General features: G+C 40.7%; 1 protein-coding gene across 1 annotated transcript; it reads right to left on the reverse strand.

Annotated features, from left to right (window-relative positions):
* Nucleotides 1–89: 89 nt before the first annotated feature.
* HMGN3 (high mobility group nucleosomal binding domain 3) lies at nucleotides 90–24,332 on the reverse strand. Its single transcript, XM_065632901.1, has 6 exons — nucleotides 24,152–24,332; nucleotides 9,637–9,687; nucleotides 3,722–3,751; nucleotides 3,032–3,079; nucleotides 600–713; nucleotides 90–481 (listed from the first exon to the last, which is right to left on the reverse strand). Exons 1-6 carry the CDS (start codon nucleotides 24,164–24,166, stop codon nucleotides 350–352), a joined length of 390 nt encoding a protein of 129 aa, XP_065488973.1. The 5' UTR covers nucleotides 24,167–24,332; the 3' UTR covers nucleotides 90–349.
* Between the last annotated feature and the right edge of the window lie 1,291 nt (nucleotides 24,333–25,623).

Genomic DNA, 25,623 nt, shown 5'->3' on the forward strand with positions numbered 1-25,623 from the left:
TGCCCAAGAGGTACATAAAATCAACCCAAAATTTTCATGATATTTCATTCATTCTTGTCACCTACAGATTCAGTTTTCTGAGCCTGTGGAGAAGAAAAAAAAGAAATTAATTACTATAGTAAACTGCCACTACATACCTAAATACCCAAACTACCCTTACTCTTTTGATTTCTTGTTTGCAACAGCTCCCTTTCAAACCTCTGTCCATGTCACATTTACACAAACAAAACAGGTACATTCACACACTTTGCTTCAAATACTGTTCCCAGCTTTTCAAAAGCAATACAAGCCTTACCTGTCAGCTTCCATTGTTCACACTGAAAAGCACCACACTACTACCTGTTCCTATTCACTGCACACATGCTGAATGCTCTACCGTACCCTCAACTTTCACTGTTTCAATCTGCCCTTTTACTGACAGTGTGCTGGGTGGGGCACCTCTGGATGTTGAAACACTAACAGCTGAGCGAGAGATGCGAATCTGCAATAACATTATGGGCAATAAAAAGAAACATTATGAACATGCTATCAATGTCTGAAAGGCTGAATAATTAAAAAAAGCACTGATTCAATCAGCAGGAGGTATGTGTGGAAAGTACCTCTTCAGCTTTATTTTCACCATTTTCAGATGGTGTAGTACCTTCCTTTGCAGCTTCTTGTTTTTCATCCTTCTTCCCTTTAGCACCTTTGTTGGCCTTTGCTCCAGGTTCCTTCTGACAGAAGATTAAAAACATGGGTATAGACATTGTGTGAGTAGCCAGCAACCTACATCTTTTAAAAAAACCTTCATACGAACTAAAAAGAAACTCTTGGCAAGCTGCATGTGCTGGACTGAAACAGAAAACCGGCTAAAGACTACCTGGAAAATGTACAACCACAAAAGTTATAGCGAGACTCTCAAAATTTCTAGAAAATGCTGATGGCTGCTTCTTTATTGTTTCTCCTAATTTACAGGGATACAAAACACCCTCAAAATACTTTCGCAGAGCTGAGCTATATATACAGAGGTATATACAAGGTATCTGTATGAACAAATCCAATTACAGTATATTGAAAGCTTAATTCAGCCAAGCGCAAACACCACACTGCTTGTGCAGCAGCACTACCCGTTCGATTAGCATGAAATGTTAAATTAGGTTTAAAAACTTAAGCATTTTTTTTGGCTGCTCTTTTGTTAGTTTGATAACATCTGTGATGTTCATTTCATGTCAATGAAAGAACCAACCAACACACTGGGGAGGCAAACACTGATAAAAATCCATCTGCAGCAACACAAAACAGAGAATTTATCAAAAGAAACTATTCTAACAGCTACAGTTTCATTTAGAGATTTGCTCTTAAACAAACAATTCATATGTTGAAGTATTTTTTTTAATCTTTGCTCTATATACATATTTATATTTGTGATCTAATGCAAGTAGAGGATTTAAAGTGCAATGAGATAAAAATTAAAATGGTATTTCATTGAATATTTTACATTAGTATTTAAAGTAGCTCTGAAAAACACTGTGGAGATCTTCCACGTGATCACTTGCTCCAAATTCTCCATGCAACGCGGCAACAGTAGCTGTGAAAAGGGATATTAAGGCCAGTCCCCCTTCATCAACTACCTTTCCCCAGCGATCCCCATACAGGAGTGGGGCAGTGAGGAAGGAGTGCCAGGAATCCCAGGTCTGGGGCAGCCTGGGTTACTCCTTTCACCCTTCAGCTTCAGTGTTACACAGCAGCTGTGGTGCTTAACTGAGAAGCTTTTGGTGGTGTGAGTATAGTACCAACTCTACACCTACGAAAGAACAAGCTAAGGACTTGATTTAGTAAATCCATAATTTGAAAGCTTTTAGCACTAAAAATCATCTGTACCATCTTGGGTTGTTTACTAGTAGGTTCAGAGTATACATTGCTGTTTTCTGTTTAGGAGAGCAAGACTAATATGATCTTAAAAATATGATCCAGTTAGAGTCTGGAAAAAAAAGCAGATTACTGTATTAAAAAGTTACTTACAATAATGTCATAATGGATTTGAATTGCCTGAAATGAGCTTCAAACACGTCTCATGAAGCTTAGACTGACTCCATAACACCCAGCTCATTTCACAGCACGTACAGGAAGCCACAGAAGCACCATATTCCCTCCTTCATTAATACCCTTTCTATGAGGGGAGCAGCATAGACTCGACAAGCCTTTATTGGTAATTTCGTTTGGTAAACCATAAAGTATTCAAAGTCATAGAGCTTTACTTCCACATGCAGACTTTGTATCCTGATACTTGCCCAAGTGAGATACCAATAAAAGGACATGAAAAATATAAGCGTGAGCAGTGCTAGACTCAGCTTCAGCAGTATTTTTTTCCGATAAAGCAATTGCTCTTACTTAACATTCCCCTTGGGCACAAATAAATCTACAGTTTCTGAAGTACATGATTTATATGCAGAAATCCTGAAAAGGTATTTCAGATGCTAATAAGATTTTAATTTGACTGTAACTGGCCTAGAAAACCCAAACCATTCAATTTAAATATATTTAATTTCACCTTTAATTATAATTGTGCATTCTCAGCAACAGCCAGGCTTCAGGAACAGATAAGAGTTCCTCACTATAAAATGAAGTACTCCCCCTCCAGACAAGGGAACAGGATGGCACAGAGCAATCTTAAATCCTACTATAGAAATTGTTAGGTCTCATGTGCAGCTTACTCAGTGAGAGCTGTACATTTCAGGAAAGGTATAGGAAAGGTAAAGATTCTTCTTAAACTAGGAATTCACTACAAACTAACATGGTCTGCATATCAAACAGGCACGACATTTTGTTTGGACCAGTAATGAGGCCACGAAGGGGTGGAACTGAAAGAAAAGAATGATCTATTTTTATTTTTTTGTCCCCCAAAGTGGGGGCGGGTATGTAGCTGTGGGGAGGGCAGAGGAGCTGATGCCTCTCAAAAACCACTGTGAATTGAACTGTTTGAAATGCAAAGAAGTAGTACACTTGCTTACTATTGGCTACGATGATGACAACTAAAAATAAGATTACTTACCTTTGCAGTTTTCCTTGGTTTGGGTTCAGGTTTTGGTGGAGCAGGTTTCTATAAAACATTTTTTAGTTGCATGATGTGTTAGACATATTGCCAGAAGTCAGCCAGCCACCCCCACACCCCAGCTTCCCCCCACCCCACACCTTCCCTACTTCCTGCTCATTAGTATGCATCTAGAAAACTGAAAAACCTTAATGTACAAATGCACCTCATCACTGTACACACCTATTTTCATTAGCTCACTCATCTGGGAGTCAAAGCAAATTGGGGGTCATTCTAAGAGTAAAACACTGGGATGAGTAGTACCTATTAAAAAGCAAAAGTCAGATATGTTCTAACAGAGAAGAGGAACTAAAACCGAATACTAGTAGTGGCATCAAATGAAGTCCTTGAAGGACAGCTCTTTCTCCTTCCCAGAGAAGCAGCTGCATTTCACAACTTAACATCGGCCTGCAAAACAGTATGAAGTCAATATTGCATGTAACAGACAGTGTTGCACTGAGGTAGGGAAATACATCTTTTATCAGAACAACCTGAAACCAAGAAAACACAGATAACTTTAGCTCTGGATTTCTTAAATACCCCTCAGCAAGAATAAAAATTGAATTAAGAAAAATATTAACAAACCTGTTTGGTCTAAGAAACCATATGTGCCTACAAAAGTATATACCAAGAGGCATTGTACATACTTACAGCTGACAATCTTGCTGATCGTCTTGTGGGCTACAAGAAAAAAGACAACTTTTTAAATAGGCTTACAGCAAACAGCATCCAAAGCAACATAGTATCAGTCATTTCATGGTGACAGCATAAAAGACATCCCTACAAAGATACATCTATGTTGGCAAACATAATTCACATCTTCCTCATCTTGGACAATCAAAAATTTAAAGGTACAAAGTGATGTGAAACTTAGTAATAAAAACTGGTAAGGAATTACAATGTCTAAATCTCCATATGGTTAAACACTTCCCCTCCAATTTTACAAGTACTTCAGAGTCTCTTGCTGCTCTATGAAAGGTTCACAAATATAGCAAGTTTGACTACCTGTGCACAGGACAGTGAACATTTCTCATAAATACCTAGAATTATGTTTCTATGATCTAGCAGATGCTACTTGTAATAACAGGTAAAAATACCATCTGATTAACAGCAGAATAAAGTTATCATCCTTCCCTAGAGGATATCAGAGCGCTAAAATTTTAAAATATGAAGCTAAGTCCTTCCACTTCCTCAGTTCCCCACACACTCAATCTGAGAGTCCAGGTGCACAAAGACAGCTGCAGGATGAGAGAAATTATTTCTTCCACTTAACCACAGTTCTCAAAAGGAAAGAAGGCGGATATTCTGCTTTCTTCCACCTTTCTTTATCACTTCAACACACCTTCCTTATTAAATTTTATTTCACTCTGTTCTTTGTCATAAATTTATTACTGAAGATGAGAAATAGATGTAACCACATTAGTTTGTTCCAAATATTTTTGTATTCATTAAAACAGACAAAGCCACGATCCAGTTACACAGCATGGTTATCAGAGTTCAAGTCTGGTCTGTGTCATAAAACTGGAATCACACTTGTAGCCAAAATAAAGGGACAATTCAAATGCAACAAATATCCAATGTAACACAGCTTAAGCAGTGAATAAAAAGTATCTTAATTACATATTAAGCATTTAAGCTGAGCTGAAAAAACATGGCTCCACACATCTTGCAAGAGGAAAAAGCTGTTGTTAATATCTGAAGAATGCAGTAATTTGTATTCATTGGCACCATTCAAGTACTCTTAGTGGAAAGCTATAGCGAATAGTTCAGGTCTGCATCCAGCAAAATAGAAGTCTTGTTGAAAAATACCTAAAGATATTTTCAACTATCAAACATTTATGCATCGTTAACAGAAAAAGTAAACCTCTCTTTTCTTGGCAATTTCGATTATCAACTGCTTGTTAAACAGCCTAGCACTATTTTACAACAGGTTAAATAAAGCATTTCACTTGGCCAGGTAATCAAAGAACTCCTAGCTCGAGGCATCTTCTTTTACAATTCTGTTTTCTTAACTGATGATTTCTATGCCTCAGCACTTGGGCACTGGCATGTTTTGTTAGTATCCACTTTTTAAAGGATAGTATGTTGGTTTACATAAATTACAATTCTCTCCTATATTCCGCAACTGTTCCCGTTTCATGATTGGTTTCATTGAAGGCTTGTGTCGCCATAAGAAACTCAGAAGAAACCCTCAGTTCTTTAAAAATGCCTGAGAGGCAAGTAATTTTAATTCTTATTCAGAGGTTGTATGTACTTTGTGTTATCTGATTATAAGGAAGGAACTGCAGTCAAGTCAGCAAAGGTCACATTTTAATGTGCTTTTGGAACCTTTGTCCCCTCCAAACAGCTGTACTAACCCAGAAACCAGCAGCTTGCCCAACCCTCTGTTTGACTCTGGCCCACTAGCAAACGTCTACAGAAAGAGTCTATGAAACAGGGCAGACACAGAACAACACTTTGCACTTTCCCACGGCGCTGGCTTCTGGCAATCTACAGTTGCGAAGTTTCCAATCTGGATATTATATCCACATCATATGTTTAATCGTCCCCGAGGGTCATTTCCTCCGTAATTTGGAATTTCTCCATAAATTCATCTAATAACCTAGGGAAACCATTTACACTTTCAGTTTCCACAACATCCTGTGATGATGCAATGAGTTCCGTAATAGGATTACGTACTGCATGGAAAACAAAAAGCAAAACCTTCCCCCTCTGTCGTATCTCCTTTAGGCTTCTTGCCTCTTACTTTCACTAGATTCCTCTTGTTTTCGGTTTACATGAGTAACAATTCCCTGACTGCCCTTCTCTGTGTTACCGATGACTTTATCATGCCTTTGTTAAACAAAAAGTCAAGAGTTCCAGAAAATCTGGGTTGTTGGGGTTTTGTTTGTTTGTAAGATGCTCTGCATGCTCTGTTTGTCCCACTGTACTTGGTACCCTCTTCATTCTGCCATGGCCTTTTTAAGGAAGAGTCAGGATAACTTCATTTAGTCGTCCCACATCTGGAGCACAACAAATTCATCTTGGGATACACTGATGTTTCACACTCTGTCCTCTAGTATTTTTTCCTATATTCTACTTACCTTGTGTTTAGAAGAAATGTCATTTTCTAGTAACTATATTCACTGTGATGTCACAGTCTCTCCCCTGATTAACAGCTGATTTGGTAACCATCACTGTGTCTTCCCCTCCCCCTTGTGTATTAATTTGCATTTCTCCATATTTAATTTCTATTTACATTTTTTCACCTAGTTACCAGTTACTACTGATGTAACAGCCTTCTCAGTCTCTCTGACTACCCTGATAATTTTTTTGCAAACTTCGTCATTTCTCCAGTGCCTCTTCTACTACATCTTTAATTAATATATTCAGCAGCACAAGCCCAAACACTAATTCTTCCAATACTCCACTGATAATTCTCCTCCATTATGAAAATTAACTACTACTTCCCTACCCTCTTCTCAGATCTTTATCTGTTACCAATTCTTAGGAAGATCTTCCCTTTAATCCATGCTAGCTTAGTTTCTCTCAGAACCTCTTTGGGAAGCCTTATCAAAAAGCACTCTTTACATGCAAGTAAACTATATCAGTTGGCATACTATCATCCTTATATCTCTTGCCTTCCACAAAGGACTCTACTGCCTGAAGTATGACTTCTCTCATTATACATTTGTCCACATAAACTTTTTTTTTTTTTAAAACTAGTTTTGCAAGTTAGACTCTCAGCCTCTATTTTCCAGAATCTCTTATCAAAAGTCCTGGGAGCATTTAATCACCTTCAGTTACTCTGGTATTGAGGCCAATGCAAGCAGTAAATTGCACTTATCAGTTTGGCAATTGCTGGTGAATACTGTCTAGTCCTCGCTCATACTCAGTTAAAGAATGTTCTCCAGACTCTACATCCATGAGAAAAGGCTCCACTGTGAGAACCTCCCTAGGAGTTCTCCATAGCAGAAATTTCATTACTGTTCTTCAGCTTCACATTTGCCATGCTGGAGGGTTTGCTCCTTTCCTCATTATTTTCCATCTATACAAAAACCACATTTAAATATAATAAATTTCCCTCATTTTGTCATTAAGTAATTTTGTGGGTTTTGGTTGGTTGGTTGGTTGGTTGGGGGGGGGCAGTGGGAGGAAGTGAGGGCTTTTGAAAAATAATATGCATTTCTGCACAGTGCACTACAAAGCCCTTCTGCTGCCTGAAACCATTAAACTTTTTAGCTGCTCCTTTTAATAGGCTCTCGTTTTTAACAAAATTCCCTTTCTTTATATCAAATCTTACCATAGTGGAAGTTATTTGTGCTTGCATCCCTTCGAGGATGATGAACCTGAATATATTATGGTCATAATTACAGAACAGTTCCCTGACAACTGTCTTTTTAGCTAGCTCCTACATACTACTGAGAACCAAAATAAAGACCTGGTTATCCTTTTTATTGGTCCTTGCATTTGTTCCTCCAGGAAGCAAGCATTTATAGTTTTATCTTTTTTGTCTTTGTAATGCTATCCCATGCCTTTTACCAAATCTCTGAAGGATAACTGAATCTCAACCAACACTATTTCTGTCCTCAGAGCCTCTCTGTTCTGCGTTAACATCCCATTGTCACTTTTATTATTGTGATCAGATGATACCTGGCATGACTTTTACATTATATGCTTCCCATTTACACATGGCTTGGCAATCCATAAAGGATTCTGCTGTACTTATTGATACAATTAATCTAGAGAAATATTGAAGACACATAACAGAAAGGCATTCTACCACTAATGCAACTTGGCTCTTAACCCTGTATAATTTGTGCATTGGTGTCACAGTGTCCCAATAAGCTTCTGTGTTACCTATTATATCAAAGTCCTCATTTAAAGCCACAGTGTCCAAAGTTGCCTAAATTTAGATTTGCAGCCTTTGTATTTTGGCTTGATTGCCTGTTTTCAGAGGCATGAATTAAAGAGGGCTTTATTTCTCAAGAACACTCTTTATCTTTTCATATGCAAACTTTTATGGCTTCTGTGCTGGCCCCTGCTCCCTGCCCCAACAGGGAGTTCTGACTTCAGCCTACATGCTCTCAAAAACTTGCCAGTCTCCCCTCAGATGTCCTGTTTAAAATAATTCAGAAGATCTCCTCAGTGCCATCCACACAGGTCTCTCTTGGTTCAGACTGGAGTCACCCTTCCTATATAAGTTCTGCCTATTCCAGGAGCTCCCACAGTTTCTAATCTAATCCTACAACTATTTTCCTCATTCACACACTAAGAACTACGGGTATATCTATACTGAGACTATCTTATTATGGTTTTTTTCTGCAGCATCAACAGCCACTATTATCTCACCTTGACTGAAGACTACCCTAAGAGCTCTCACATTTCAGAGTCAGAGGGCTCTCTCCAGAGAGCCTGTGTATCTCTGTAAACTTTATGGTTTTTCTTCTTTATTCTAGCAATCTAGTCTCAAATTTCTTGGAGAAGGAACTTTTACTTTTCTGGCTCTTGAAGAAATAATATTTAAACTTGGACAGAGAAAAACACTCATTCAGAGCAAATGAGATTATATTTTTACTATGATTTAGTCAGCCTTTTCATACTTTATGAAAAATGAACTAATTTGTCTTCTAGGAAATTCCATAGGAAGATACCAAGGTAACAAATTCTACTCCTCTCAGATCTCTTTTTTTTTTTTTTACTCCCCAGGAGCTTATTGTAAACCTTACTATTGTATGAAATATTTTAACATTTCCACTGTGTCATCTTTTTCTGCCAGACTGAGCAACAAACAACTTCACAATTCAGAGAGTGTAAAACTTCACAGACCCTTTTTCCTCTCCTCTTCAAATGTGCTCAGATTTACAAGAAGAGGAATTAATTGTTAATTCATTTGAATATTCACCTATTATTTTCAAAGTCCTGATTTAACTTTGTCTTCCAGAAAAGATGACAACCTAAGAAAATTAATCCTCATAATTCTCTACCTGTTTTTTAAACACACATTAAGGGCTGTGGCAAACAAACTAGCGAACTTTGCTGTAGAGGCCAAGGTACCACCAGCTGTCTCCTTGCCTTCTCTGACAGAAGTTACTGTGCCCTTAAAAGAAATTCAGACAAAGAAAACCGACAAATGTGTCAGCTGCTCCAGTTTAGAGCCTGGTATCTTAATTCAAGGCACCCTTCCATCAGACACTTGCGCTAAGAATAGTTTTGAAGTAGACTGGCTGAGGTGCGTGCATTAACCCTCTTCTGCCAATCCACCAGAGACAGTGCAACAGTTTCAAGCAGCAGCATCCTACACTTTTGCCACAAGATCCACCAGAGCTTGTCTATCAAAGCCTTAAGTGTTTCTGAAATTTATTTTGTATACTAGTAAGTAGTCTGAATCCTCAGTGCACCAAAACCAAATTATGTCAGATAAGCTACAAATGTGGTTTACTGTCATTATTACCACTGAAAACATCTCACTAGAAGGGCCAGAGCAATGCATAGTTTTCTGCGACGCAGGAATGCAGATCTCCAGTCAAATAATTACATGCCACAATAAAAAAAAAATAAAAAGGAAAAAAAAAATATATACTTGCCTCTTGTTTAGTTACTTTTGCTGCATCCTTGCCTTCAGCACCCTCTGGAGACTGAAAGAAAATATTAAGTCAGTGTTTTTATTGCAGACTTAAAAGCATCCAGGCAAGAGCAAAACAAAGACGATAGTGAAGATTCTTCCTTCTAAACATTGCAGCAAATTAAAGAAGCCTGGCAAATTTACTTTACTATTTACAAGCAGCACTGTACCAAAGTCATTCTAGATTTTCCAAGCAAGAACACAAGGACTGATCATCACCAGGTGCATAAATCCCATATTTACACAGCATCCCTCAGTGGTCCCCCTAGCCAATTAACTAAAGCATCCGCAGGCTCCAGTGTGAGCTCCTTCTAATCAGCAGCTGGTAGCACAACAGTATGAACTGGAAATCTGAGGTTTGCTCTACTAGGACTTTTGAAATCCCTGAGAAATTTAACACATTTCTTCCCAAACATGAACTTAACTAGTAATGAGATATGATGAGATGAGCCAAAAAAGCACAGCATTACTGAAATGAGTAATTTCTTTACCTCATTTACTCCTTTTGTGCCTCAGGCTCACTCAGCTGTAAGCTTTAACAAGTATCTTTCTCTCATTTCATCTACTCCATTAGAACAGCAAAAATCAGTAAAACACCAAGACATTAACAGGAAAGCTCAGGACAAACATGTTTCTTCACAAGAACAAAGTATCAACCTGACCATTCTAATGCTGGTCTTCCAGAGGTAGTATGGAAACCTTAGTTAAACCACAGGGGAGGGAGAACAAAAATTAAAAAAAAAAAAAAAATTGTTTCCACCTAGGAGCAAGCAATTCGGGGGAAAAAAAAAAAAAAACGGTGAGCAGCAGCAGCAGTTAAAAGAGAACTACAAGAATGGCATGTGTTTCAAAAAGGCATTTAACAGGCAGCAGAGAATGCAATTTGGTTGCTATTTTGTTTTTCAATCAGTAATCTTTTCCTTTGTCTTTCCATTTCAATCCTAACCCAAACTCCGCACAGATTTTGACACGGAACATCTCGAAGTTACACAGCTACGGTTTGGAGCAGAGAAAAAGCCTGGCTGGGAGCAGAGAAAAAGCCTGGCTGGTTTGCAGCAGTTGCCCACTGCCTAACATACTTACAGAAAGACACCCCCCACCAGAGAATAAAATGTGGCTTTGTTACTGTGTGGTCTTCTGACAGAAAGGACGCATGCCACAAAAGCAGCTGGTTTAAAAAAAAAGCAGAGGACTGATCGTCTAAGTAGCTAGAAAACAGCAGGAAGTTAAGCAGCACTGCGCAGTGTAGAGCAACTCAGAATAGCAACAGAGTCAGGCATCCAAAATGGAGCCTGACCGTTCCCTACGCGACTGCAGCCTCACCAGCTGCCTGCAGGATTGTGTCAGGTTTGCATTCCTAAAAACCTTTCAGTTTGGTTACCGAAGAATTGCTACAGCTTGAGGGTGTGATGCTGGGAACATCAGAAGTCATAAGGAAAACAAAAACAAGTAGTTCCATGATCACTGTCAGCAACTAAGTCTTGTTTCCTACAACTTCCCGCTTCAGCTCCCGACACAGTACAAGCTCTAACTCCTCTGTACTCCATGAATTCATAACATCTATTTCTCCTATATGGATTTTCTCAAGTATAACAAACTTGCACTGCACCCCTTCCCTGGGAGGGAACTCGAATAGCATCCTTCCTCTCCTAAGCATCTATTTATATGGAAGTTCTCTCAGATTTTATAATCTTTTCCTCACAGCAGCCAAGAAGCTCAAGATTCACAAGGGTAGGGACAGAAAGACAGCATGATTCATTTCCTTCAGAAGCCAGGCTAAAAAACTCACCATAAACTAAATGAAGCTGACTGACACTCCACAATCGGGCTGTTTTACCCTGCTTCACTTTTAGGAACCACAGAGCTTTGAACAGGGCTAAATCATCACGAGATGGCGCTGCCACATGCCAATGCCTTTGCAGTGATTGCCCAGGAGCAAACTCTCATCCTGCAACACTGCGCAGTTAACACACAGGAATTTACCCCGTTCTCTTTAGCACTAATAAAAGACAAGTCTCCTAGATTTCTGTTGGGCAGGACAGCCCGATTTTAGATATCAATATTATTGCTTGACAACCGATTTAAAAAATTGCTCCTGAAGCAAATCTCAGAAGGATAAATATATTAAAATACTCTTGATGCAACCACTGTATACTACTATGATATATTATGCAACATAGTTCAATTAAGCTAGCTAATTAGCCCAGCAATCCCCCTCAAGTTAGAAAACCCAACAGCAATTCTGAAGGCCACAAAACTTTCTCCATGGAGGGACACGCGCAGCTAAAATCTCCGAGGTGTGAATAAGCAGCAAGGGGTTCTGACACGCTCTCATTTCCATTTCAGACCTGCTCCCTGCCCTCAGCAATTACTACAAGTCCGGGCGTTTGGAGGCTGCACTCATCCTCCCAGGGCTTTGGCTCCCTGGTAGGCTGGCAGAGCTGCGTGGGAGGCCATGTCATGAATAAGGTAACAGATTCAGCTGAAAAATAGCCTGCTGCTTAAACAAATTTATAAATATTATAAATGTATCTACAGATTATAAATATATAGTCTTCCCTGCTCCAGCAGAATCATTTTACTGCACAGCTGCACAAACAATTGAGCCAGTACAACAGACAAGAATGAAGTGGCACAGGGCAGTTGCAGCAGCCTGGGACTCCTTAAGCTGATAGACATACATACAAAAAAGAGTATGTCAGATATGGCTACAGTATATTTATTAAAAGAGGAACCGAAATTTTATTTTCCCCTCTGTGAGTCCTGCTTAGACATTCCAGTGAGCCCCAGCTGATGTGGATCTTCACACTAGTTTTTGCAGCACTTTCTCCCCTCCCTTGGGACCAGAGAGATTTGTACACAAACGGATCTAAGCCAAGCATAGTTCCCAAAGGACTTGGCGCGCCACACGCAGCAACTGTCCGCACTAGTATCTTGAAGTCACAGGACTTTTCTGTAGATACGACCAAAACCTTAAAGTCCTTGTCTCTAACTTTTCCACGGGAGCCCTTCCCCCATCTTTTGTCCTGGTGACAAACTACTGAAGGAACTTTGGCTTCAAAGCAACCAAACATACTATATAACCCATCCCCTTGGCACGTTTTTCCACATGACGTAATGCTGTGGCTCACCGTATTTCACATGACACCCCAGTCACATTAAAATGCACCTTGGATACTGTGCCTTACATCGTAAACTAGTCAGGAGCGGGACTGTCCACGCTGCAAGTTTTGTGCAGCAAAATCAAAGATGAAAGCAAGCACTGAATCACTTGACAAGGGCAGTACTCCAACCTCAGTAATTCTTCAGCCGTACTCCATCATATGCCTGTATTGTACTCATAAAGCAGTCCCTATAGGCCTGCTGTGCCTGATACTGGATGGATGCCTACAAGAGACAAGACAGATAAAATTAAAAAGCAAATAAGGACACAGAAAATAGTGATTTTTTTTCTTTTTTTTTCCAATCGTAGAGATACACAGGAGGAAATAAGATGACTGTCTAACTCTAAATATGCTTTTGATATTTAAACTAATAGCAAGTTTTAGGCTCAGATGACCACACATTGTGTCATAGCTCAACTGGCACTACATATTGGCAATACGATCGTAAACTAAGCTGTAGTAAAGCTCTGTACTATCTGTCAGAGCTGCGTAACTTTTATACCACAAGACTGACCTGAAAGGTTGCATGCAAGATTCCCTGTGTATATCAGCAACCAACTTCTTTTTAATTTGTTTTTACCCCACTCTTTTTAAGGGACAACCTAGAAAACTACGTTGAGAGGACTGGAAAAAACAAGAGAATATTAATAGATGATAGAGAACATAAAAAAAAAAAAAATCAAAGTAACATTAAAATTGAGCTTGTCTGTATACACAGTTCTTACATTTCACTAGTTTTGAAGTATACGTAAGAATCTGTGTTTGCACATACCAGGACAATAATGTGGTGTCTGCAATGCCAACACCATTACGGGACTGTTAAGTTGAAAACAGAAAATTAGATAACTGTTTTAAGGAAACACTTAATAGAATATATAGTCAATTTTTTTTTTTAATTGTTCTTAAGGCTCGGTTACCTGGTAGAGATGCACCACAAAAGAGACAAAAAGTTTCAATATTTCTAATCAAAACCCTGCAATATAAGCAGGATGTAATGGGAGTACAGTAACACAAAGTAATGAAGTTATTGATGTCTGTTTGAGAGATCCAAAGGTACATATTTGAACTTGCAGTAACCAGCTTCTGGATAAATATTTTGTTTGTACTGAAATTAATGGATTGTGCTGTTATAAAAGAGGACATTAAAAAGCATGAAGAATGAAAATACAAGTATGTGAGAAGTAACAGTACAGAAAGTTGCTTATAAAATGAAATAGATCTTTCATTCTCTGAAGGATCTTATTACTAGCTGACACTCAACACTTTTGCTCTGATGGGACAGGAATTAGTCCTTTCAAACCCATGTGGAAAAAAAAAAGAGGAGAAAAGAAAAAAAAAAAAAACAAAACAAAAGCAGATGCCAATTTCATTTTAATGACCACGTTAAGAAGTTAGGCAGAAAGTCTTAACCGTCCTAGCACTTGAGCATTCTCTATAGTGTGTTCTCCCTTCTTTGCAAGCTGTTTTGTTCAGCCACATCTCCATACGCTGCCTGCAATGGGATTTGCCTGCAGATACTTTCCTGGCTCGCAATTCTAGCTGCAATTTCCATGATGTAATGCTTCGGTCATTTCTCCAACAACTTCTTTCACCAACCAAAATGCAATAAAAGCTCGCTACAAAACAATGGTGCAAGAATATATATCAAGTCCTAAGCCTTTTTCAGTGTTTACTGCAGTTTTCCTAATTTTTTTCTTCCTTTCATTTCCCTTTGAGTAGAACTCTGCATTAGACAAAATTTAATTCAATAAATTGTTTCCCCATACATACTAGATCTTCTAATTCTCTTCAGAGCAGCTTTGAACTTCATGCCAGTTCATAAACGTAATTAAAATGCTGTTTATTTATTGGTTTAGATTAATGAAGACTACATGTTGGCTAATTTAACACCAACTCCTGCAACACCCTAACCATTGTTTCTTCATTTAGCTCTTCTAGCTCTTCGTTCACCTTTGTTTATAGCTAGTTCTTTGATCTGTTTTCAGTGGATAGAACAGTGCTCACTGCCAAACCAATGTGAATGAACTTTGCAAGTAAAATTAATTCTCCATAAGTGCTTTAAGAAATCAGGTATTCTTCCTACTACACCTCTTCATTTCTTTTTTTTTTTTACCATGAGCCTGATCCTAGACAAGAAAAAAAAATGCATACCACTAATTTAAAAAGCAATTAATTCTGCCAAAATAACAAAACCACAAGTGAAGTACAGAATAAATCTGATTAGTGGTTGGATTTTTTAAAATACTTATCCAAAATGATACCTGCATTGATTTCATCCAAAAAAATCCGAGGCTTTTGGTTTGAGGGGTTTTTTTACTATATGTATATATATACACACCATGTATATACATATACATACACACACATATATACATGTACATATAGTCTTCACAAAAAGAAAAAACCTCAAACAAAAATAACAAACAAACCTCTGCTTAAATATTTATTAAGTGTATAATATGTTAATCTTTTCCATTAAGAACTATTATAATGAAATATTATATAATAAGTCATTTTTAGAATTTAAATTCCTCCATCTTACATCTATTAAGAGTAGAATATTCAATTTTCTAATTCTTTGGGGGAAAATGTCAAGATCGTAAAGTTCTGAAAAGACAAATGCTATTTAAATATAAAGAAGACAATTAATATCCCCTTGTATTAATAAGCAACTGGGGAGGAATCAGTGAAAACATTTCCTGATCAAAGTCTCCATTGTTGCTTAAAGATTCAAGCTAAATAGAGCGACTGGTTAACACACATTGCATTTTCAAAGAATATAAGAGAAAATAAAAATACTACCAGCCTAGTTATAAACAAAATCAGCAGATTCAGAAAATGCATTTTATTAAACTCCTCAATTCTTAAAAATTAACTGCTGTGATCTTTATGGTCTTCCAGACAAGACAGAAGAGACAGAAACCAAGTTAGGCCCAGGGTATTTCTAGATAACCCAAAACCAGCCAGAACACGTGTTTTTCCAAAGGAGGAAATTCCATCATTGTAGATCAAGGTTTTGATATTCTCACTGAAAAGAGGTCAAATATTGACCAATATAAGGTAAAACACAGGTATATTTGATGCGACATCTTTAAAGTCCCACAGATAGCTTGGCTTTTATTTTTCCTTCCAAGTCTGTCTTCCCTGTAGTCAGTTTTTTGCATAGGACATCTCCTACCTATAGCAAAGAAGCAACAGCAGCTTCTAAAGGCTCAGATTTAAAAAAACAGCATTGTAATTTAAAATTAGACAGTTCCTTCTTCAGACAGTGAAGTAATCAGCTGCATTTTGAAAAAATAGAGATCAGCCATGGGAGCAGTGAGCATAGTGCATTTGAAATTGTTCATTTTCCCCTGAATACCAAATGGGATAATTCAGCTAGGTAGTAAGTAAATTATTGTCTCAATATTTGCTTAACCATTTTACTGCTGCCATAAAATAAAAAGGCAGATTCAAAGAATATGATGGATGAAATCCAATCCCTAATAACATTATTTCTCTGACCTTTCAAAGCTCATGCCAGTTCTGCAAGTGAGATGAAGCTGATCGACTCGTGCAAGTCTACATACAGAGCCACAGTTTTTAAAACCTCTAAGATTAGGTTCTAAAATCTGTATCTAAATAATACTGATCAGATCTGCAAAGCAAAACTAGCACAAAGTGCTTCTGAAAAAAAATGTACTTAGAGATTAAATTCAGACAACCATTTTCAATAACGACTGATTCCTGAAAATAGCCACCTCTGACAAAAATACTCTGAATGCCTGAAAAAAAAGTATAATTCCCTCCCAGAGGACCTAACTGTGATAAACCCACAATAATCCAGAAAATAACATTTTGTTGTTGTTTCAACTAACTAGTGCCACAGAACATAAGATCTCTGAGATGATGACAACAGGTCCACAAGTACAAGGCAGGTAGCAAAGGCATAACAGGTACAATGCCTTAGATACACCGATCTCTTACAACCCGGTAACAATTCCAGCTGGGGTTAACAGGAGCATTGCTCTGCCACAACAGCCAGAATGGAGAGCTTCACAGGCAACCCAAATGCAGTTTCAACAGAAGAAAAAAGCAAAATGTCTCCAAGAGGATGCAGGTAGGATAAGGAAGAAACGATGCAGCAGAGATAAAGGATGCTTTCCTACTACAAATAGAGCACCGACACCTCTTCCCAACTCTGCTTGAGAGGAACAAAACACTGCAGAGGTAAAAATGTCATTGAGACACTTGGTTTCCAACTATGGAAGTGCTCTCTGCTACTACTAACTCAGGTAGCATTAGGACAAACCAGAAAGCTAGGTGAGGAGAGCAAACATACCCAATGGTCCCAACAAAGCCAGTGTTGATGGGCAACATAGGCAATTTTTTTTTTGTGCAAGCAGATCCAAACACTCTTAGAGAAGAGTGCTTTTTATATTCTCAGTTTTCACTGTTACCAAGAACACCCACTCTTTACTATGAGAAGACAGGAGCTCTATCTCCAAGTTACAGGAGTAAATAATTGAAAATTGGTAATTCTCAAAGACACCAAAGGGGAAACAAACAAACAAACCAACCCACAAAACCAAAACCAGATAAACAAAAATGAGAAACAAGCGAAATGCCTTCCCTCCACCTCCAATGGTGCAAGGACAAAATTTTCACCACTGAGTTGTTCTGATTATTCTAATGAATTAAAGAATATTCCTTTACGCACTCAAAGTTAGGGACAATCCAAGAAAGGCTGGCTAAGGCCACCATCTGATTAATACCTGGCTGCTGCTAAGAAGAGTTCTGCCCTCCCACACCTATCATTCCTGCCAATAAGCCAGCTTAACTCTTTGGGCCAAGATATGGGAAACTAGATCAGCAGACAGGTCTGTCCAAAAACACATATGATATCCCACAAGTTAAATCAGAGTAAGGACAGGAATAAATATCTGGATTTGCTTCTTTTGGCCCATACATGCCAGCTTGAAATACCTGTTGAACTACAGTCCAAACTGTAAGTCCCACACTACCAATTTTGCCAAGTGGTGTAAGAGCATCTTCTGCATGCAGCCAGTTCCTCATTCTTGGCCCTACTCCCTTCTAACAGGTTACACCACACATTCATTGTGCCACTGTGCAGCATCTCTAAATTGGACCAGTAAAATGATCCAGGATAAAAACAAACAAACAAACACACACCACAAAAAAAACACCCCACAAAAGCACATTCAAACCTGCATTAAGTGGATTGTGGCCTGAAACACTAAGTCCAGCACCTGAAAACACCTTTTTGGCTACTGGACCATGGGATAAATCACTGTGCTAGCTTAGCGCAGTTAAAGAACAGAAAATAGATAGTGGCCTTTATGATCCTATGAAGTGCTGATTTCCAAGAGAAATATTTGGATCTAGTTTACTTACACTCTACAAAAAAGACAGTATTACAATCATGTCAAGAAAAATTCAACTTCATAAAATCTCTCTGAAACAACAAGGATATATCTTGGAACATATCAATCCCATACACAGCCACTGTTTGGGTATAAAACAGCAGAGAAAGTGAAGTTTTTCAAATAAGAGAGAAGAAAAGCAGCCTTAAACTAAATAGCATAAACCTGCTACCTTCCATTTACACACAGGACTCTCAATTTTTTTAAACTTAATAATACTGATAGTCTAGAATACAAAATAATATTACCCCTGTTGGTGTCTTGAACTACTGTACACAAAACATTACCTCCACCTGGTTAGTTTTGAACTCAGAGGAGATAACTTACAAAGTAGATTGTACTACTGGCTACACTTCATCAGATATCACGATTTAATGCACCCAAGGAGCATTAAGAATGGTTTTTAATTGACAATTCAGTGAAAACCTAAGAATTTTTAGGTTGCCCATTCATTAAGTCCAACTGTATTTCAGTGTAGTCTAAGAAGAAAATGTATATACATTGTTCTCAATTGCTGATAAATGGGCCAGAGTTTTACGAACTTGTATAAAACAATCAGAAACATTTTAGATCTAAAAATCCTTGGTCAGTAAGTTTTTAACCTCTGTAACTCTCAAAAATAGTAATAGCTAAAATTATATAATTTGCTGTTTCTAAGCCATTTTCAAGTGTATCTTTAATTTAAAAAATGGACAAATATTTGTTGCATGTATTCAATAGCTCTGTAAACATAATTTACTGCAATATGGCATAGCGGCATTCCTCAAGCATGTTTTTTTCTTCAGTGCCACTCAACATTGCTACACTGTATTACATCTAAGTGTCCCATACTCAGACAAAAATTTGTGATCTTTTCGGCTTAACTGTTCTATGAAAGATGTAGATCCTTTGAGTCAGTCTGGTCAACAGATATCCGGAATAGGCCACCTACGCAGTTTTTAATTGCTTTAAATATATCAAGGTTTAAAATTCTTAACAGTTATGAATTTAGTACAAACAGTACAATTCCTAAAATTGCTAAGTGACAAAACATCCTTTTCCCTTATATTAGAAGATTCCTGCAATCTATTAAGATTGTCATCTTCTGCTATTGCCTAGCCTGTTTTCCAGTCGTTACTGAATAGTCTAGGATTGATCTAATGGGAAAAGTGGAAAGAGAAACTACCTTTTAAGAGCTCTGACTTTTCCTCTTAGTCCTCATGCAGCACAAGGAGAGAGGAGGAAGCAGTCAGTACAAAATGCAGGGGAATTTCAAGTGAGAAGTCTGGAGAGAGAAGTGGGACAGGATGGGAGTGGGGAGAGGGCAGCAGCCAAGACATCTGAATCTGGTACTGACCCCCTTTTCCCTTCTAATCTATAACAGCCTCCAGAGCGTGAAATAAAACATGGAACCTCCCCCATTTCTATGTCCCACTGCTAACAGAGCGTGTCCTGTTACTTGTGTTCTAGGATAAGCTGAACAGTGCCTCTGCTACAGACCAAGAGCTTCCAAGCCCAGTAATGAAATAAGTTGTTTGCAGGGTCCAAGTCCCCACATCATCACTGCAGCTTCTTTCAAAAATGAAGATAACCTTAGCAGAAAACACACTGTTACATTGATGCTGGTATGTTGAATTGACATGGTCTGATACACAGCTGAAGTATCAAAATACAGAAAAGGATATAAAGTAGAGCAGCATAGCACTTGAGTGCACTTCATACTGCTGCATTATGTACACAAACTCACCTGCTACTCTTTGCACAAGATCTGCACCTCATTCCATGGATCAAAGGGTGACAGTGGGATCATTCAGAGCCACAGCAAACAGGGCTGTCATCTGCAGAACCCTCGGATTCATTAGTTAATTGGCGTTTGATCACATACAAGTTGCTCCAACAAAATTTTAGGGAGCCAGTACTATTGCAAGTTCCTCAGTTTCTATGTACACACCACAAAGCAAGAAGACAAATTTGTAGAAGTAACAACAACGAATGAACCACTCAGAGTGCAGGAGGTGCTTATTAGAGGGAATAAAAAAATCAGGACAGACATCTTAACCTGAGAATCCAAGAAGAAGGAACTATTCCAATATCTCAGCCATTTGCTTCTGTGCCCCATTTTCCTATCAGTGGATGAGGAACAACATTTCTATTTGAATATTCATGACACTTCAGAAATGCAAACTCAAACTGAAGGATTTCACAAAGAGAATCGAATTTAGGCCCAGACAAAAAAAGCATAATTAGAATTTTAACAGCTCTAGGTTGGTACCTAGGTTTAACCCCAAGGACTAGAAAATACATTGATTAGATACGTTGTTGCAAAAACAACTAGTAACATAAACGTCCCAAAAAAACTATCATGTGATCATGTAACTAAACGCACTAGGACAACCCTGGAATATGGCACCTTCTAGCTTCCACTAAAAAAAGCCCCATTCCAAGCAAAATATTCAGACTGTTTGTTTTTCTGCAGTAAATATAACCAACTAGTCTCTCTGACTTCAGAGAAAGTGAATTTGCATAACAGAACAGGAACCTACCGCAGATGTTCTCTACTACATTTTCACAGCATTGACTGTACTGCAGAAACTAACATTCCTAACGAGGCGGCAAATAGCCTACTGAAATGGCTAATTAGACCATGATACTTTTATTTGCTCTGAAACAGCAGCAATATTCAAAGATGCTACGTCAAAGAGGGCCTTAGGAAGAAAAAGTTGCATTGAGTCCTCCCATCTGATTCAACTGCAAGTGCTTTCAAAACATGTGAGGCACAGGTCACATTGCATGGAGTCAGATTAAAGAACGAGTTCGGTCATTTTGGAGTGCAACCTCAACTAACTGACAGGCTCCCCATTCAATACTGGATAAGTAACCACTTGACCTACTAATATCCCTCAGAGATGGTGCACATTCTACATAAAGGTACAAGTACCATTCATCTTGATGATGATCACATTAAAGCTGATGTACACATGCTTATGCACATGGGTTTATGTGACCATACAATGATATTCCTTGTAATCAGGTGCAGAAACTTTCTTCATCCCTTCATCGCTAACATTGAGACATTTTTACTAAAGCTATTTTAAGGTCAAGGAGTTTTCCGAAATGACCCAAGAGCTAATTCCAGCAAGACAAGCCACAAAACAAAACACCCCAATTCACTTCAAGGCGTTCATTGCTATCAATACCACAACAAGCATTCTGGTGTATCCCACACTGACATGCCATTCTCCTTGTGAAAGGCCATGTTCACACCACAACGTTATTACAACAGACAAAGGGTAAAGAAATCTGACAGAAGGAGTCCTGAGTTCAGACTCTTTTTGTTTTAGTGCTGTATTTAACACCATCGCGACACACAATGAGTTCTTCCTTTTCCCTGTGACCCTCAACCAATGACTAATGATACCCCAATACCTTAGGCCGCAGCCCTCTAGAGAAGGGGAGACAGCCTACATTTCTCTGTCCATAATATTAATAATGAACATAAGGCCAGGGACTCAGCAACTGACTTCAGTTTACCTAGAGATGAAAACAAAAGCAAACAACAAGCACCAGCCAGTTTAGATAACTAAGGCATACACCACAACAAGTACAGGTAGATTCATGCCCTTTCTGTAATAATATTTGCTTACTTACCCCCATAACTGTGAAAAGATCTCATTTTGACTTTTGATGTTTATTTCCTTATAAAACTTACAGTCTTAGCAGCTTTTTTATAAGTTAGAAATTCTAATAGAAGAATTGACTATTAGCTGAATGAGATGGTCTTGTATCCATGTGGAAGCTGACTGGTGTAATTATTCAACTACTGCTGTATCACTAACTTCTCACTCTGTGGATGTTATTCTAGAGTAAAATTGATTGTTGTACAATACTTATGGCAATTCCACTTTTCTCAAAAGGCTAATCCATTAATAACACATTTTGCCTGGAACCAGTGCTTCCCAAAATAACCACACTTAATAAACAACCTTAAAATTTAAATGTTTACCCATACAATGCTAAGTAAATGAAAATTTACGGCGCCATTAAAATTCATCTCCATTTCTCTGATACCAAATGTAATGTTTTTATTACTTTTTTTATAATCTTCTAGAAAGAAGACGTGTTCTTGTGGACTTACAACTCAGAGATAGCTCCTCTTAATAAACATTTCACAACTGGCCACAAAAACCTACATGAGTGACTTCACCCTCTCTTAGGAAGAAGAGCCTGAAACATTATCCATAGTGTAAGAACACAGAAAGGCAAAGGAAACAGGGTAGGAAGTTTGCAAGGCGTCCAAAGTTGTAAAAAGTCCTATGGGCACAGGCTAATTTTCGACTTTTTCCTGATGACAAGCAACAGCACTAAAAGAGCAAAAGCATGTGAGGCCTATGTGAGGGTGCAATGACAGAAGAACAAGAGGAAAAACTGCCCAACATTTACTAACTTCAAGCCCAGGTACCTAAATAAAGGCAATTGACCCCACAGCTGTATCAATTTTCAGAAGTGAAATCAGGTTCTTCACTATGAATTAATTAATTCAGTAGCATACTTGACCATTTGACATTTTGATACCTCTCAAAAAGAATAAGGACAAGAATTGAACACTGAGCTACATGGAAGCCATCATCTACCTGTAACTTTAATAGATTTGAGCCCCAGCCCAGACACAGTCTATTAGGAGGTCATAGGTCACATTTGGGAAATCCCCAAAAACTACAAATGGCTTTCCCTTCGTTGACCTAGTTAAAATTAGAGAACTGCAGCTATTATTTTTGTCACAGTGTGTGCTAGTGTCAAGTCTCTCGTTAGGCTCAATTAGTGCCTGCAGAAGGCGGGCAGCGAGTTCTCGAGGGAGACCTCCAGCAGGGCCCCCCTCGCTCGCCCACCCCCTGGGGCCGGGCCGGCAGCTCATCCGCCCCGCACCTGGCAGGGGAGGGGACCGGCTGCCACCCCCTGCCAGCACGGCAAGCGCTCCCCGCCGCCGGGACGCCGCGCACCCGAAAGCTCCGGGTTCAAGCGGGAAGGAGAGGGGCGGACAAAACCGCACAACACCGGGCCCGGCCGCTGAAGGGCCGCCTAAGTTTCTCTCTCTTCGGGAAGGCGATCTCACAGCCCGGCCCCCGCTGGCGGCTCCCTCCCGAGGAGGCTGCCCGCCCGCAGAGCCAAGAACGGCCGGCGGCGAGAGCCGGCCCTGGCCCCCCGCCCCCGCCATGGCTGCCCCAGCGCGGCGGGGGCGGCGGGGGCGGCGGGGGCCGCGCTCCCTCCCTCAGGAGGCGCCTCCCCGGCGGCCGCCCCCGGGGGCCCTGCCCGGATGGGCGCCGGAGTTGGTACATACGGGTCTGCGGCGGGAGGCGAGGAGAAGGGTGTAGTTTGTTTTAAACATGGCTTGCCTCACCCCTCCTCCCTTTTACCTCAGAGCCATCACCCGGGCACGGCGGGAGGCGGCGGCGGGATCCGGCCGCCCCGGGTGGGGGCTGCTCCCTCCCCGGCGCTCCCCCCGCGGCGGCGGCTGCCGGAGTTTGCGAGCAGGAAACTCCTCCCGCCGGGGGCCAGGGGCGAAGCTGCAGCTGCTGCAGCGCTTCTCCCCGGCGGCGGAGGAAGGAGGAGGGGGGGCCGGAGTTGTGATAGCGACTTCACCCCCCGGGGACGGGGGCGACGCCGCCCCGCGCGGCGCCGGGAAAGTAAACAGGGGGCGGCGGCGGCGCAGGGAGCGGCGGGGAGGGGTGGAGGGGGCTTGCAACAGGCAGCGAAATACCCGGGCTCGGCAGCAATCCGCGGGCTCCGGAGCGGCGGCGGGGAAGCAGCAGGCGCCCTCGGCCCCTAACGCGCGTTTCGCCGACCGACCGCCGCTCGGCCCCTCGCCCCGGGTAGGCGCGGAGGCAGGACCCGCCGCACTCCCGGGGCGCCTCACCTTTCTCTTCGGCATAATGTCCCTGCTCCGGGCCGCCGAAGTAAAGCGACGAAAGAAGCTCCGGCAGAAGCGCGGATCCGCCCGGTGGTGGCGGCGACACCGGTGTCGCTGGTGCCCGCAGCTCTGCCCGGTGCCCGCCGCCCCCGGCGCCCCGGCAGCCCCCACCGCCAGCGCCCGCCTCGCCGACGGGGCGGGCAGAGCGGGGCAGCCCCGGCTCCTGATTGGCTCCCCAAATGCGTGGCACCCCCCTCTCCGGCGGGAGCGGGCTAATCAGGGGCAGCGCGCGCGGGTCAGAGGCCGGGCGCGCGGTGCGAGGCGGGCTCGCGTGGGGACCGTTGGGGCCGGCGGCGGCCGCGGGCCTGTGGGGAGCGGGGGCTGGGCCGGCGGCCCCGGGGGAGCTCGTCTGCGGCCTGGAAGCCGCCCGCGGCTCTTCCTTGACGGCTGGGAAAGCGAACCGGGGGTCTGGGTGCATCGGGCAAGTTACGTGTGGCGTCTGCTCAGGAAGCCCTACAGCGCTCGTCGTACAGCCGATTTATTCCAACCCGTTTAAATTTCCTTTCGTTTTCTCCTCCCAGCAGTTCCGGTTTCTCCTCGACTGAAATCCACTGCAGTCTTTCCCCCTAGTGACCGTTCTCCCGTTTTAAACCCGGGGGTTTATTTTGCCATGTTAATCCATTCATCCTCCAGTGCTTTCAGATGTAAGGAAGATGGTTTTTCAAGTCTTCTCTTTACGTAGCCTGTTAAATATATACATATAAATTTATAAATATATAAAGGGTGAGTGTCACAAGGATGGAGCCAGGCTCCTCTCGGTGACAACCAACAATAGGACAAGGGGCAATGGGTATAAACTGGAACACAGGAGGTTTCATTTAAATTTGAGAAGAAACTTCTTCTCAGTGAGGGTGACGGAACACTGGAACAGGCTGCCCAGGGAGGTTGTGGAGTCTCCTTCTCTGGAGACATTCAAAACCCACCTGGACTCCTTCCTGTGTAACCTCATCTGGGTGTTCCTGCTCCAGCAGGGGGATTGGACTGGATGATCTTTTGAGGTCCCTTCCAATCTCTAACATCCTGTGGTTCTGTGAAATCACTAGCCAGACAAAACACTGCTGCCAAGACACTCCATTACAAGGTGGTGTAATCAATTTTTCAATGAAGTTCAAATTCCAGCAAATACCTTTAAAAAAAAAAAAAAAAGATTGATTTGTTATCAGCTTGAAACTGAATGATCCCTTTCAAGCACCTGCAGAAGAAGCAGAATTGAAACCAGAGGTTTGCCAAGAGGTGGACACCTGCCTTGTAGCCAAGAGCTAAGAGGTTTGGATGCACACAAAAATGTAGCAGCTGCCTTGGTTTAATTTTTCTCTTTACGAAGGAATTTGAACTCCTACCTCTTGTTCTTCCATAACATTATTTTGACAACAAACTATATTGTCTTTGGAGTAGGAAAGCTCAGATTCTCCTTTTGA

Source organism: Caloenas nicobarica, chromosome 3 (genome assembly GCF_036013445.1).
Source record: "Caloenas nicobarica isolate bCalNic1 chromosome 3, bCalNic1.hap1, whole genome shotgun sequence".
NCBI classification, from domain to species: domain Eukaryota; kingdom Metazoa; phylum Chordata; class Aves; order Columbiformes; family Columbidae; genus Caloenas; species Caloenas nicobarica.

What these genes read in the sequence shown, in the direction of transcription:
- HMGN3 (XM_065632901.1), bottom strand. An exon ending in CAAAAGTAACTAAACAAGAG is followed by an intron (nt 3,752 to 9,636) that starts GCAAGTATATAT and finishes TTTTTCTTGTAG; the next exon opens with CCCACAAGACGATCAGCAAG. An exon ending in GTGAAAATAAAGCTGAAGAG is followed by an intron (nt 482 to 599) that starts GTACTTTCCACA and finishes ATGTTATTGCAG; the next exon opens with ATTCGCATCTCTCGCTCAGC.